This window comes from Cryptomeria japonica, chromosome 10, assembly GCF_030272615.1.
Source record: "Cryptomeria japonica chromosome 10, Sugi_1.0, whole genome shotgun sequence".
NCBI lineage: Eukaryota > Viridiplantae > Streptophyta > Pinopsida > Cupressales > Cupressaceae > Cryptomeria > Cryptomeria japonica.
Genome location: NC_081414.1, coordinates 899377923 through 899395164, shown reverse-complemented (window position 1 = coordinate 899395164; position 17242 = coordinate 899377923). Strand labels below are relative to the sequence as shown.

General features: G+C 36.4%; 1 protein-coding gene across 2 annotated transcripts in view; it reads right to left on the bottom strand.

The window, feature by feature from the left end:
* LOC131046277 (uncharacterized) overlaps positions 1-17242 on the bottom strand; it is a 93912-nt gene that overhangs the window by 24133 nt on the left and 52537 nt on the right. The window contains exons 3-4 of one of the 2 annotated variants that reach the window (XM_057979976.2): positions 6074-6246; positions 5796-5909 (exon numbers count right to left, since the gene is read on the bottom strand). In XM_057979976.2, coding sequence (XP_057835959.1) covers positions 5796-5909; positions 6074-6246 — 287 coding nt within the window. The remainder of the gene's footprint in view (positions 1-5795; positions 5910-6073; positions 6247-17242) is intronic. The other variant, XM_057979982.2, reaches the window with a different exon arrangement.

Genomic DNA, 17242 nt, shown 5'->3' with positions numbered 1-17242 from the left:
TTTTTGTTCCATCTAGATGAATTCAAAATCATTCCTAAGTAGTCAAAACTGATTTTGAGTGATTGGAACAAGATTTAACACCATTTTTGACAAGTTTTGTTGAATTTTTCACTATTTTTTTTAAGAATTTCTAGTTTTTCAAAAAAATCAAACCCTAAAAGTTTATTTTTTATTTTTTCAACTTTGAATGATGTCTAAAATTATTTAAACTAATTTAGATAGTTTGCTAAATTGTTAAACTAAAATATTAACTTTGTCTTTTCACTTCGTATGTGAAGGTTAATAGTACTTCAATAGAAATTCAGATTAATTAGTATTAGAAAAAGCTTGCCAAAGTGCTTTGTGGGCCCCACACAATACTTATTCATATTCCTATAATGAAAGAATTTCAAACAGTGTTTCCAGCAATTAGAAAAGGTTTGGAGATTTCACAATTATTATTGTGCTTTTAGCAGCAGCTCGACTAGAGGGAATGGGACCCACTTGAAAGCCTTTTGAATATGGGTTGTGGTTTTATTTTAGCCCCACTTAAGCCTTGCAGATTATTGATTGTGATTTGAACAATCAGTATTACCAAAAGGTCAATGATGGTATAAGAGGAGTCAACAACATGTTGAAGAATGCATATTTTTCTTTGGGAAAATTATGTGTTTTTTTACAGATTCTCCACTAATTGTGAGATATCAATCAGATAAAAGCTGTAGTAAAACATGAACAACAACAAGAGTCAACACATGGTTTAAAGGGGATGTTGGAAAACTTATCAAGATAAGTTCTTTCTTCCAAAAACTATTCTTAGCATTATGAGTTAAATATTATAGTAAAATGTCTTCAGAATTAATGAAAATTATATTTATAAATGTATTACAATTCTCATTAGAAATGTTGTTTCAGGTCTAAATCAAGGAGAATCCCGAACGGGGACATTACAACTTGTCATGCTTTAATTTAATCCTCACCTAGGTTTAGATCTAGGGTTTTAGCTTTATGCTTTTATAAGCATTCATTGTACTCATTGGAATCTCTCCAAGTTAATTCAAATTTATTCAATCAATACACACTCCACCATGTTTTCTTGGATCAATCTATCTCAGGGTTGCATAGCATAATCATGGCTTTTACTCTTCAGATATGATAGGCATTTTGGTTGCAAGTGATTTTTGGAAGCTATGGGGTTTATTATCAACTCCAACACCTCAACCTCAGTTTTTTCTATTCAAATAGCTTTTCAAATCTTAATGAAGAGGTTATGGAGGGCCAAACAACATGCATTCAGAAGAAGACACACCAAGTTGAGATGACAGACCTCACTATTCAAGAATTGCATGATTACAGGACTAATAGGGGTAAGTGTTGACGTGTCTAAAATCGCGGAACTACGACTTCATCCGGCCAACACAGAATAGAATGCTAAGTATCCTATCCTCTCTTGAGATAAGGAAATCCCTAATGCTGTTTTAAATTGATCAATGGGGGATGACCTCAAGGTTTCGGTTGTTAGGTCTTGACTGCAGGATAGCTCAATGGTCGATGTGATTTGTTGGGAGCACAAGGGAACTTACAGTTTGCAACAAGATGGTCTGCTGTGATTCTCGGACTAGGAAATGAAATCAAAAGGGAAGGGTTCAGGAAGCCTAAGGACAAGGATGATAACAGATGATGCAACAGGTAGACAAATTTCAATAAACCAGTTCTTGTTTTGCCAGAGATACCCTAACAACTAGACAAAAACGGTGCAAGCTCCAAGGGATGAAGGATTTTCAGATCGAAGACGCTCATTTTAGGCACCCAAATCTGGCGTAGCCTAAGACGAACACCTGCAGTTGAACTAAGCACAGTTTGGGTTTAGACTAACCATGCACGGTGACCTACAATTAGCAGACCGCCAATGGTATGAACCAGAAATGCATCAAATACCCCTCCACACTTCACCATTAAAATCTCTGCACTTTAAAATTTAACCAGCTGAAAGAAACCATGCAAACAGGCTAAAACAAAGACAACAAACACCATATTTCAATGTTCATATATTTGCTTCAGCTGCCATTACAACAATTTCTGCAGCATCTCTATGCTATTCCTAAAATTTAACCTATTCTAACTTGTAAAATCTAACTACAAAATTCTATCTAGAATCTAACCCTTTACAAAAGGAAGGCCTCTACCTTTTATAGATTTACAATTTGAGTCAGAGGCTAGGATGGATTGCATCCAAGGGTCCTGATCTGCCTTCCAGAAGCTGACACCTTTAACCCATGCCCATTAAACTCTCAGTCATCTATCCAACCACTATCTCAACTACCTACCACTATTTGGCTTTAATTTAGGTCTATCTGGTAGTTGAACATAACTGTCATGTCTCCCCTCTGTTTTTAAATATCCTAAGTGGGGCCCACAAGCAGTTTTACAATAAAACAGTTTCAATTTTCAGAAACTGAACTTCTGGAATTAAATCCAGTTGTGCACTTTTCTTGAGAATGCATGATTGCTGCATTTGGAGTGTTCTTTGGTCTTTGGTCCCAGTGGTGGACTTTAGCTTGTTGTCCAATGGCATGCTTCCCAATGCTCGGTTCAGATCTCGCGCTCCTACAGCGCGTTCCTACATCTTGTCCAACTTTCAATGCCTGGCTTTGTCGTTTCAGGATTTCTCCTGGTTCTTCGGGACGATGCCTTCGACCTAGCAAACAATCAATCTCACTTAAATAAATTAATTTTGAAAAACTAATTAAATTAATTTATCAAACATTAAATTTTTTAACGTCTGGCTCAAGAAGCTCTTTGTGAGATGTATCTTTTGAATCTCTCACTTCTTACATGAAGTTTGATCTGTCTTCTTGATTCACCCTTAAAAGAGTGAATAGTGCGATTGAAACTTCTCTTTCTCGGCTTGTTGAGCCTTTCCGCGCGATTTTACCTTTGAGCCATTTTCGGGCATTCTATGGACTTTGCGTGATTTTATTTGCCCATCTGCAAGTGACCTTCGGGCATAATAGAGGCACTTTCCTAAGCTTTGGCTAAATGAGGATGACCTGCGAACGATTTTTGGCCTTAAAAAAGATATGAGAGATTGCGGTGATTTTCGACTTATAGAGGTGAATTTAGACCTTTGGTTTATGGCCTATGAAGAAGGTTTTCGGCCTGAAACATTATTTTGTGAAATTTTTATATTTCGGCCTAAATAGACCTTTCTCTAACCTCTAAACTTTTTCGGCTTATGAAGCTATTTTGCGATTCTTTCCCTTTCATCAGTATTTCGGCCAAATGAAGTGGATTGCACGATATGTGAATACTTCCTTTACGAGTTTAACTATTTTTGGCCTTTTGGGCCTTTTTGCAAGATTTACAAATGCTTTGTGAGCTTTATGTTTTCGGTTTTTTCATCCTCTTCACGTGAATGTCTTCTGTCATTTTCAGTTCATGATGATATCGTGCAACCTAGGGTTTATTTCAAAACGACAAGCTCCTCATTTTTGGGCTATTTAGAGAAAATGTGCGATTTAGTTTGAGCTCCTTTTTTACTTGTGATATTCACTCTCTCAGCGATTTCGAGTGGTATGAACATTTTGTGATACTTTGGATTGGTGTTCGTTTTAGGCCTATGAAGATGGTTTTCGCACGATTTCAACATTTTTCAGCCTAAAAGGCCATTTTGCAAGACTTAGTTAAACGCCCTTTCTTTTCACATTTTCAAGTTAGAAGGCCATTTTCGGGTAAAAAGCATATTTTTTCACGATTTATGACATTTTTGGGTTATGAAAGGCCTTTGCAAATAAAGTTGTTAAAACGCCTTTTCAAATCTCACATGATCTTCAGCCTGAGTGTTCACTTTGTGCAATTTTCTCTTCCATATTTTTGCTCGCATTTTGGCCTATTATGCTGATTTTGTCTTGTAAAAGTTTGTGATTCTCGGGCCAACTGAGGGTTATTGCACAACACTTTGGATTTCGTTTTCTAACTTTTGGGCATTTCAACTGAAACGTGCGACCTTACATTGCTACATTCACCCCTTCCACGCGATTTTGACTGTGAATCACTTCGGGTAATTGGTTTATTTTGCAAGTTTTCAACTTCTGGAGTTTTCGCGAACTTGAAGACTTTGGGCGATTTGATTCTTAGCCATAGCAAATTCGGGCATCTAAGAGGAATTTATGATTTCATTACTAGCCCTTTCTGTCCACCAAATTCAGGGCTCCTTCTCTCCTATCGAGCAGATTAAACATGACGAGGGGGCCCCTATCGCAAAGACGGGGTGTGTGTGCGATATGCACAACAATAAGGTCTTTTCTTCAGAACTAGCTAGCTGAGGAAGAACCACTCAATCACTAGAGAATTAAAATTGGACTCTTTAAATCACATGCATCTTACAAGTTACAAATTTCAAATTTACAACTATTGAGGATTCGATAAAATATGGTTTGCTTACTAACTCTTCAATGCTTCATTATGTAGATTCTTGATGGATAGATTTGGGTGCAAATACCCCAAATCTTCAAAGGTTGGCCCTCCACAGTTTGTTCCAACCTTGTAGTTCATCCATCTGTGAGCACAACTAGAGTTTGTTTAAGGCCATCCACACAAAAAGAGAAACAAATTAACTTAAGAAAGTGTCAATGATCTTGTCTTGTCCAATACAACCTTCAACTTCGCACAAGGAGAGTAGAGGACAAATCAAAGGAGGTCATTGATTTGGATGACAATGATCTTTATAACAATTGGACAAGGTGGAATGAGCAGCTCCCATTGTCTCATAAAGATGAAATTCTTGATTTCCATGAGAGGTAGGCTACGAAGGATGTGGTTGCAGCTAAAGGAGCTCAAGGATATGATGACACTGATGAGGCTGAGGAGAAGTCAATGCCATCTACTAGTAGGATGGAGGTCAAACCAATGCCACAAGCACAACTTTCCATGCCAAGTAAGGAGCTGCAGCAAACTCCAAGGATCAAAATCTCACAACTCTCCCCAAGTTTTCGCTAGATTAGGGAAGAGGCAGATCTCAAATGTTGTATTTTGTAATATATAATTTATGAATTATCATAATGATTTTAAAATGCAATCATCTTAAATTCATAATGGTTGTCAATTATCTATTGTATCAGGCTTCTACATGATGATGTGATTTTGTACTCAATTTGTATTCAAATTAATCAAATTTAACAGAAAACATTTTTGAAATCATTTATGGACACATTGGATACATCTTATCATTGAATTTTCCAAAAAATATGTTTCTAAATTAATTTAACCAATTTTTTAGGTTGCAGAGTTTTTGGCGAGTCAAGGTCTACCAACTATGGCTGAGAGAAGCAACAATAGTAGAAACATCATTCACTCTTGAGAATTTAGATTTACCTTCTACCATGAGGCTGAATACTGCTCAAAGGGCAAAAGAATTTGTAGAATGTAGTTTCACCATAATATAATATTTTAAATTTCAATTTTCAGCCTTTGAGGAATATGACATATGAAATCATTGATTCGTTACAAATCAATAATCAAAATAGGCATATTTGTTCTCTACAATTATTGTTGATGCTTCTCGTGCATTACTTGGTTTGTTTTGTGTATTTATGTAATTTTTATTTTATTTGTCGAGTTCTTTACTAAGTCCAATTCGGAATCAAAATTTTTAGGCAGCTGAGTTCTAGTCAAATCAGAATTTTTGAACTATGGTATATAGCATATTCCACTGTTCTTTTATTCCAATTTAACTGTGGCATACTTAAATTTTATATTTTCTTTTTCTTTTAAAGGGAAACCTAAATTAAAAGTACGATAATATACTTGAAAAATACCTTGCGATCAAAATCGACGTTATATATTGAAAATACTTCTTTTGTAATGGAACTATCCCCCAAAATCAAACCTTCTAACCACCGTTTTGCAGTCTCCTCACATTCCACTAACACCTATAAGCATTTCCAATAATAGAATAATCAATATTTGGTTACAAAGCATTCAATTGTAAGGGAATGAAAGCATTGTTTTTTTTTGGTTAGCACTTAAAGGTAGATATGAGATAGAATTAGAATAAATTATACACTTTTCAAATGCCTTTTTGAAATAAACAAACCTCTTCATCCATTTCTTCTTCCTCTTCAATGTCATTTCCATCAAGTTCCACACTTTCATCCATGGATTCTTTGTCACTTCCAGGCAGGGTATGAAACTTATCCATCTCCCCATCTTTTGTAGCTTGAAGTATAGCCTCCATCAAGTCAGGTTGTACCTTTCGCAAAAGGCCACCTGAAAGGTAGTTAAGCATTGCAGACATTAAGATAGATTCGGCCAGCATCATAACATAAAAATTACAATCAATTAACTTAGAATGACTATCCTAAAACGTTATTTTGACAATGATGGCAAAACAATCTTAGGTTCTTAAAGTTGGTATGTATTAAAATTGTATTCTGTACATCAAACTTGTATTTGTATATTTTGGTCACAGTAATTAGTGAAATTGAAGTAAAGCAGAACCAAATCAAACATCTTTTTTTCTTATTTTAGCTATGAATTTTCTTTAAACATATTGTACTATTGGAAAATGTGATTTAATATTCATGTGTCGAAATAGTGAAAAAATGCACCCTGGAACACGAATGTTTACTATATAACAAGGGATATGTTTACATGATCCACATACTAAGTAGTCAAAATCAAACTCAAGTGGAAGAACCTAGTATATATGAAGTACTTGTTTTTCCTGCTATAGACTGGAAGCCCTAAAGTACTAAAGATATATCTTGTACATTAAAATTCTGTTTAAAAGTGTATTTATTTATTCGTAGCCTAGGCTATACCCTGAGTGGTATTTCTAGCATAACAAAATCAACCTCAGTTAAGGGACGTAAAGGAATGTTTCACTGTCAAAATGATGGGCTTTTTAAGGCAGCCTGACTCAAGAATAATGCATACAACAGATGTTTAACACCTAGAGGAACATACCAGTATGGATTGATAGGATATCTAGTCTAAAAATAATTTTTTTAACATGTACATACATGTATGTACTGTCAAAACACTGTATATCCTATATAAATTGTCTTTCCACATTTAAAAACCACACCACTGAAAACTACCAATTATCAACCATGATATTAAATTAAAATTGATACTAAAAATAAAAAAAGAAATGCAATTCAATCTTACATAAACCTACGCATATGCAACCCATAAAATGGAATGCTTAATAAACCATACAAGTTAAGAAAGTTCTATGATCAGCACAAACCTTCCAACAAAATTTCATTCTCCTAAAGTGAAATACCCCATGATCATTTCAAGTGGGCCTTGATTGTGATTATTTTTTGTGTGTGACATTTACACTTCCCAATATTAGACATGAAAATGTATTGTTTTGCCATAAGGATTTGTCAGGAAGTGCAGCTAGTTGGATAGCAAATTGGATATTATAATGTTTGTTTATGATATTTACTATTTAGTTTCCAAAATTATTAGGCTAAAGAAAATTCACCATCAGGGACCTTTTTGGTAAAGGGTGACTATAATGTTGAAAATCAGATTTTGATTCCAGTCATTTAAATTTATTGAACTTGACCAAACCTTGCCATAAAGTCTTTTGAGATGAGGTAAGATGCAATGGAGAAATTCAAGTTTATCGGCCTTATGTTTTTTTCCTTATGCATGAACTGTGGGATAAGGCCCACTCCCATTAAAATATAGTACACAAAATTTAAATTAAACAAGTGGCTACCATAACTGGCCAGCCAATCTTGGATATACGATTCAATTACACTCTGGCCAAACTCAGTTGGAATATCAACAGAAAGTTCCTAACTACCTAAAAGCTAAAGAAAAGACATAAAACCGTCACATGACATGCTCCTTAATGCCAGCTCTGAGCATGCATGATGTAATATTCTTAGATTCACCATGTTTCTGATCGGAAACCAAAGACCAATCACCCCCACCATTTGTGGTTTCCAAATCTTGTTGCCCAAAAAATAATGCTGGCAACTCCAGTTTATTGGCCTTACGTTGATGTAGGTCTTGGGCCTCAATTTAATGGACTCAGAATTTTAATTATATATTTGCTGGCATATATATTTGCTGGCATATTGTCATAAAAAGCACTTATACAAAAGGGTTTCAAAGACAATCAAATCAGATTTTACTTTAATTGCAATGATTTGGAATTCATTAGAATTTAAGGAAAGAGTTTTTGGGTGAACATGTTTAGGGATGTGAAAAGAGAATTTAAAATTTGATAGAGAGATTTGACAGTTTCATAAAAAGGGTTACTAAATCTCACTCACTCACTCATGTTGATACATGATAGCCTCGGTGAGATAAATGATTGAATGAGAGATAAATGAAGTATCTCATTCAATCATCTATCTCATCGATAGACTATGATGAGACTCCAGTTATCTTATATATACACATGAGATTATGATCACGATTCAGCTATTATATATTATGTGCATGATACATGATCTAGCTGTGATCGTATCCTTTCATTCATATATATAACCTTCCATTAACAATCGGGTTCTTAACTAACACCAATTAACATTGTGTTGACGTATCTAAAGTCGCACCGCTGCAAACTCCATCCGGCCAATGCAAAATAGAATGTACTCGCTGAGTATCCTATCCTCTCTTGAGATAAGGAAATCCCTAATGCTGTTTTTTACATTTGATCAAAGGGGACGACCTCAAGGTTTTGATTGTCAGGTCTTGACTGCGGGATTGCTCAGTGGTTTGATGTGTTTTGCTAGAAACACAAAGGGGGCTTACGGTGAGATGGGCAATTGTTGGATGAGTTCCCTAAAATTCTAACAGTCTCGTTATCGGTTGGTTTCAATTGGATCGATACTAATTCAGCAGGACTGTGGGGTTTCTTGGTAAAACAAAAGGGGGGAAAAAGAGGGATAGGGAAAAGAGATATAGAAAATCTAATTATTTAACTAAGATAGCATTTTCAAGAAGAAACAGACAGACACCTCCAAATAACCAGATTAAACACTATTAGCTATTTAAGCACAATGTTTGTAAGAATCTAGTGTGATCTTCAAGGGAAAATTAAGATTTTCATGCTATTGAACATAACTTCAAAACTTTAACATTCATTCACTAAGTGTTCAATAACCGAACTAAGCATATGAGAAGGTTCAGATTAACCATTCAAAAGGAATGACAATCAGTCAGTCCCTAATGGTATGAACAACAAGGATTCTATCAGATGTTTATCTAGAAGATGCTATAGAAAAATGAAAGACATAACAGAATAATTTAAATGGTGAAGAAGGAGACCATGCACTCATTATGAAATAGAAACAGCCTTAACTTTGCATTAAATCCTGTGTAAATTTCGCCAAAGCTTCAGCAACAATCCATGAACTTCTTACAAAATAGGGGAAAACCAGTCCCTTTAAATAGGTTTCCAAAAATAGATGAATGGCCAAGATCTAAACTAAACAAGTGGCCCAGATTCATCTTTACAAAAAAGTACCCATACCCATAAATGGAGGTGTCATAACCCCACATTTTTGTAAATTATAAAAGATAAACATTTATACTTTCCATTATTTAATCGAAAATGATTCCTTATTTTATATTAATATAATAATGATGTTTAAATTATTTCTCGATTTAACTTCACCATAAAATGTTGTTAATTAATATATAATTATTGATGCATATAATATGTCACTAAATAAATATAAACTATATAAAAACTTAATACATTATAAAACATTTAAATACATTATAAAACATTATTATTAAGAAATGAGATTCTTTTACCTTACGATAATATTAATGAACCTCATATTAATATGCAAAATATATATTGATCGGTACCCAATTAAATAAATAATAATCCTTAACTATTATCGGGTATGTTGAACCCTGGAAATTACACTGCATACGATGCGAAGGACTTAGGGCGGAGCGGTGCGTCGTTTTAAGGCATCAAAAGAAGTGGCGGGTGGAACCAAGAGCCACGACCCATGGTCACCCCTCCCTCAATAGCCACGACCCATGGTCGGGTCCACGTGAACCCCCTTCCGTGGGTATTTAGGCATGACGCATAGCGGGTGACAAGGGAAAAAAGGAAACGCACAGGAGATAGCACGCAGGAAATAAAATCAGGCGAACGAAGAGACGAAACAGGAAGCGATAGAAGCAAAAGGAAGAACAAACGAAAAGTGGTAGAAGTAAAGACAGACGCAGATTTGCCAAGTTGGGACATTACAATTGGTATCAGAGCCTGATTCTGCCATCCTGTTAAGGGTTGTTAATGCAAACTTGTCAAAGGAGAACCAGAGGAAGTAGTAACCACATGGGTGAACCATTGGAAAATGAATTTAGAACATTCATGGAAAACAATGATAGAAAAACTCAAGCTCTAATAGAGCAAAATGAAAAAACAAGTCAGGCTTTGCTTCAAGCCTTACAAGATATGAATACCACCATGAACACTCTTAGAAATCATTCCAATGGCAGAGAAGAAAACTCTAATCATTCTGAAAACACTCATAACACATCTTCCAGCTCCAGGATACAAAAACCCAATTTCCTACCTAGAGAGGGAAATAATAGGGAAGAAACAAATAACTCCTCCATGAATAACACAGAAGAAATGGCCATGGCCTATGCTAGATTAGGGCCAGAAGTAAGAGAAGTTGTATCTTTTAGGGAGTTTTGTGAAGCAAAGAAAAATGAGACCCCTAGGAGAAGACCATTCAGCAGGGATCTAAAACACAAAGTAAATAAACTATCAATACCTAACTTTGATGGCTCCGGAAAAATATCAGCTCAAGCATGGATACAAAAACTAAATACATATTTAAATCTCAGCCCCATGACAGAAGATGATGTAGTCCAATTTGCCATTTTACACCTAGAAGGTTTAGCCCATGAGTGGTGGTATCATGGCACCCTCACACAAGGTCATGATGGTATAACAACATATGACGAGTTCACTCAGAAACTCATTAAGAGATTTGAGAGGAAACACCCACAAAAAGATTTCAAAGAATTAACCCTCTTAAGACAAAGGGGAACAGTGGAAGAATACATCACTGAATTTCAAAAAATTTCTGTAAGGGTCTCAGGAGTAGATGAGGACAGACTCACCTATCTTTTTGTGGAGGGACTCAAAGACTCCATTAAAGGATTGATGAGAGCATTAAAACCCCCTACCCTAGACGATGCCATAGATAAAAGCTTTGGGCCTAGAAGACACTTCAACTTGGGAGAAACCCTCCAAAACATTCACTAAAAATACACATACTAAAGAATGGCCTAGGAAGGGAAACACCTTTAAAGAAAGGGAAGAGCTTAAGAGAAAGAACATATGTGACCATTGTCATGAAAAATGGGAACATGGTCACAGTTGCAAAGAGGGAAATGAAAGGGATATGCTTAAGAAAAAAAATCTCTGTTTTAAGTGCAAAGAAAAGTGGCAACCGGGTCACATATGTGGGAGGAAGAGCCAAGCCCATAACTTGGAAGCCTTATCTAGTGATGAAGAAGAAGAATTCAATGAACCCCCAAGCAAAAGGGAAAAAATTACTGAAGATGTGCAAGTATCATTAGCCGCAATTTCTGTAGCTTCAAAACACCATCCCTTCAGAATCAAAAGTGCGATCAAAGGGCAGAGAGTAATTGCACTACTGGATAGCGGGGCTACCCACAACTTTATTGATTAAAGCTTGGTTAAGAGGTTGAAGCTGACAAAACAAGAGTTTAAGGGTTTCCAAGTAGCCCTTGCAGACGGATCCACTTCCTCATGTAACAAAAAGATCCTTCAATTAAACATAACATTAGAGAAATACCCTACCAAAGAAGATTTTTATGTGGTAGAGTTAGGGGATTCAGATGTAATCCTAGGAATTCCTTGGATACATTCCTTGGGAAGATTCTACCTCGATCACCCCAAATTGGAATTATGTTTCACTCAAAATGGACAGGAAGTACTAATCAAAAGGTTGCATGATGGCACAACCAGAATGGTAACCTCCAAAAAAATGGAGAGGATTTTTAGACGTAGCCAAGGAGAGTGGGCTGCCCAATGCATGGTACTAGACAAAAATTCAAACCAAGGGGAAGCCATTCATATTGATATTAAACCCATTATTAAAAAACATAAAAAGGTGTTTGAAGACATCCCAAAAGGACTGCCACCCAAGAGAGGGTTTGAACACACTATTGAACTTGAAGAAGGTGCAAAACCAGTAATCACCACCCCTTATCGCCATCCAAGGGGCTATAAGGAAGAAATTGAGAAAGCTATCAAAGAGCTTCTAGAAATGGGGCACATTCAACCTAGCTCCAGTCCTTTCGCCTCCTTTGTTGTATTGGTAAAAAAGAAGGATGGGACCATGCGGATGTGCATTGATTATAGAGCACTCAATAAGAAGACTATAAAGAACCGATACCCTATCCCTAGGGTGGACGAACTTATAGATGAATTACATGGAGCAGTATACTTTTCAAAAATAGATTTGAGATCGGGATACCATCAAATAAGATTGAGGAAGGAAGATGTTCCCAAAACAGCTTTCCGATGCCACTATGGCCACTTTGAGTTTTTGGTCCTTCCATTTGGCCTTACAAATGCCCCTGCCACCTTCCAATCATGCATGAACCACATCTTCAGGGGACAGTTGAGGAAGTTCCTGTTAGTATTTTTTGATGATATATTGATTTACAGCAAAACTTGGGAAGCACACTTGAGACACAGAGATGAAATATTGGGCCTACTTGAACAACATTCTCTTTTTGCCAAAATGTCAAAATGTGAGTTTGGGATGGAAGAAATTTTGTATCTTGGTCATAAGATCAGCACCCATGGAGTTAAGGTGGATGAAGAAAAAATTGAAGCCATCAAAAATTGGCCAAGGCCCCGAACCCTCACTCATCTCAGAGGTTTCCTAGGTTTATGCAGTTACTATAGAAGATTTGTTAAAGGATTTTCAAAGTTAACTTCTCCCTTAACCAATTTAACTAAGAAGGGAGCATTCTTATGGTCAGATGAAGCCCAATCCGCATTTGAAAAACTTAAAGAGGTAATGAGCTCTTGCCCCGTTCTAGCAATTCCTAACTTTTCAGCACCGTTTGAGCTTTATTGTGATGCCTCAGGAGAAGGCATTGGAGCTGTCTTAATGCAAAAGAAACATCCCATAGCCTTTGAAAGCAGGAAACTTAGAGACACAGAAAGAACCTATTCAGTTTATGATAAAGAAATGCTAGCTATTATGCATGCATTAGAGAAGTTCCGACAATACCTGATCTGCGGGAAGTTTATAGTTAAAACTGATCATAACAGCTTGAAGTTCTTTCTCAATCAAAAAGATTTGAATGATAGACAACAGAAATGGGTGAGTAAACTTCAGGCATATAATTTCGACATAGAATATATGAAAGGGAAATATAATGTTGTGGCAGATGCCCTCTCAAGGAAACCCTACTTGGGGTCCTTATCAGTCCTATCTATAGATTGGAAGGCAGCTCTAAGTACCGAATATGCCAAAGACAAATTCTCTAGCAACATCCTAGAGGGAAAAGAAACAGATGAAAATTACCGAGTAATTGATGACCTCATCCTCTACAAAAACAGAATCTATGTTCCATCAAGGTCAAATATGAAAGAAGACATTATAAGGACTTATCATGACCTTCCTTTAGCAGGTCATCAAGGGTATTATAAAACCTACAAGCAGATCAGAGAAAGATTTTCATGGAAGGGGTTAAAGGAAGATGTACTAAAACACACCCAAGAATGCATGGTGTGTCAAAGAAATAAAGAAGAACACACTTTCCCTTCAGGATTACTCCAACCACTACCAATCCCAAATCAAAAGTGGGAGAGTATATCCATGGACTTCATAACAAGACTCCCAAAGGTACAGAATAAAGATTGCATTTTTGTAGTAGTGGACAGATTAACAAAATATGCACATTTTCAGGCCATTCCTTCAAGTTTCGGAGCATCACAAGTGGCCGACGTCTTCTTTAAGGAAATTTTTAAGCTACACGGTTTACCCAAGAATATTGTGAGTGACAGAGATAGACGATTTCTTAGCATATTTTGGCAAGAACTATTCAAACTAGCAGGAACAGAGTTAACACCAAGTACCAGTTATCATCCACAGACCGATGGGCAAACGGAAATCGTAAACAAATGGATCGAAGGTTATCTAAGGAATTATGTTTCAGGTCAACAGAATGCTTGGGTAAAATGGCTGCATCTTGGAGAGTATTGTTACAACACAACCCATCATATGTCAATTCGAATGAGTCCCTTTAAAGCCCTCTACGGGTATGAAGCAACATCCTTTGGGGATCTCATCCGATCGGAAAGTCATGTACCAGGTGCAAAAGTTTTCCTCCAGCAAAACACAGATATCATGAATGCCCTTAAAGATAATCTTCACCAAGCACAAAATCAACAGAAACTGTATGCGGACAAAAAAAGAATTGAAAGGTCTTTTGAAGTAGGAGACTTGGTATTTTTAAGACTTCAACCTTATAAGCAGTCATCCATTAAAATCAGTGGAGCTGAGAAATTGAAACCACGATTCTATGGTCCTTATAAAATTTTGAGAAGGATAGGTGAAGTGGCCTATGAATTGGAGCTACCAGATCACAGTAAAATACACAATGTGTTTCATGTATCTCGACTAAAAAAGGTTTTGGGTCTACACGTTTCCCCTTGTACCAAGCTACCCCCAATTGATAATGAAGGGAAGTTGATTTTGGAACCTGAGCTCATCCTTGACAAGCGAGAAAGCGAATTAAGAAGGAGGACCATAACAGAGTATTTAGTCAAATGGAAGAACCTTCCTAGGGAAGATGCCACATGGGAGGGAGGTGAGACCATTAATCATCTTAATCCCAGATTGCTTGAGGACAAGCAATTTTGAGTGGGGAGGGCTGTCATAACCCCACATTTTTGTAAATTATAAAAGATAAACATTTATACTTTCCATTATTTAATCGAAAATGATTCCTTATTTTATATTAATATAATAATGATGTTTAAATTATTTCTCGATTTAACTTCACCATAAAATGTTGTTAATTAATATATAATTATTGATGCATATAATATGTCACTAAATAAATATAAACTATATAAAAACTTAATACATTATAAAACATTATTATTAAGAAATGAGATTCTTTTACCTTACGATAATATTAATGAACCTCATATTAATATGCAAAATATTGATCGGTACCCAATTAAATAAATAATAATCCTTAACTATTATCGGGTATGTTGAACCCCGCAAATTACACTGCATACGGTGCGAAGGACTTAGGGCGGAGCGGTGCATCGTTTTAAGGCGTCGAAAGAAGTGGCGGGTGGAACCAGGAGCCACGACCCATGGTCACCCCTCCCTCAATAGCCACGACCCATGGTCAGGTCCACACGAACCCCCTTCCGTGGGTATTTAGGCATGACGCATAGCGGGTGACAAGGGAAAAAAGGAAACGCATAGGAGATAGCACGCAGGAAATAAAATCAGGCGAACGAAGAGACGAAACAGGAAGCGATAGAAGCAAAAGGAAGAACAAACGAAAAGCGGTAGAAGTAAAGACAGACGCAAATTTGCCAAGTTGGGACATTACAGGAGGGTAAATATCAGCAACCACCCAAAAGGGAGCAATAACTACCTAAAAAAGGTAATCAAAACTTATCCAAAATAATTCAAAAAGTGCACATGCACAAAAGTTTTAAAGTTTACAGTTGACTTGGCAGCCAAATATGAACTCTGGCCAAAAAGCGACTTTTTCAAATTTGAAAGAAAAAAGCACTTTAGGAAAGCACTTTTTCTTTCCCAGCTGTAGATTCTCTTTCTAAAAATTCATCTTTGCCATGCAAATACTCTTTCCAAAGGTCCCAACCCGCTGCACGTTCTTCGCGAACATACTCCTGGAACCTGGTGCACAATTGGAACAGCAAACTGAAAGCACTTTTTCTTTGGCAGTCAAATATGGATTCTATGGGAAGAGTATTGGGTTCTCAACCTGGTTTTCTTCAAAGTTTTTAAAAAGGAAAGAAGGAATCCAATAGATTACCCTTCTCTTCTTTCTCATTTTCTGCCTTATGAGCAAGTCAGTATGATCTCAATCAAGCTGTCTTGGACTTGGTTCTGATTTTCGATTGAAATCAGACATGCAGCTTCCTGAGTTTGGTTATATTCAAGGGATTTTCTTGAGATTTCCAGAATATCCAAGTTTTGAAAAACCCCATTTTAAGGCTAAGTATTGGAGAAAGAGTGAAAATCATGATATACTTAGCTATCAAACCATCAAAATTCACGCTCAAAATGAGGATTCTAACTTAATTTATTTTGGTTTTGCAGGTTTTGGATGAGAGCTAAGGCGGGATCATCGCAGAAAATGCAAATGGAGTTTCGAGCCAAATTCAGAATTGAAGACAGGACCACGAGCAAGGTTCATCCGAGCATAAAGATGGCCAAGTTTTGGCTAAGTATGGAAAAAACTATTTCATTCAAAACTCCAAATTCCTCCATTGTGGTGAAGGCATAGAGAAATTCTCCAAATTCAAGGCACTTGAAAGAATTTCAAGATATCAAGAAAGAAAGATTCTCAGACTTGGTGAAGATATGGAAAAGTTAAATAAATTTCCGACTTTTTGAAGGATTTCATCTCCTAGAGAATTAAAGACAAGCTCCCAATCAGAATTAGATGGTGACAAGAAGAAACAAATTTCCATAGTTAAACAATTTCTTCACACAAATTGGAGAATTCAAGGAGGACATCCAACACGCTGAGGTGGTGCCTCGTCATCTTCCAACCAATCAGATTGTTCCAAGTCAACATGTCCAAGTTCAATGAACCTGACTTATCCACCGAAACTTCTAGAGGACACACTTCACAATGCAACAACCTTCTATTTTTATTATTGGTTCATATTTAGCAAGAAAGACAAGTGTCCCCAAATGTAATTTTCTCATTGGTCGAGGGGTAGTTAGTTTTAAGAAAACCCTAATTAAGGTTTTATCTTTCAATCTAAGCCCTTGATCATTGTTCGATCTCGGTCGTTCATAATTTTTGGACTCCTACATATGGTTGCCTCCTCTCATTTGGAGAGTGTGGGGTTTTTGAAACATTGTCGCGAGAAGGTCATTTTCAGATAATATATTGCTTGTGTGCTTTCTCTTAAGGCTTTGTAATCGTTATTATTCGAATGATTAGCGAGGTTTTCAATTTCTTCAACACAATAGTTTAGAATTTATTT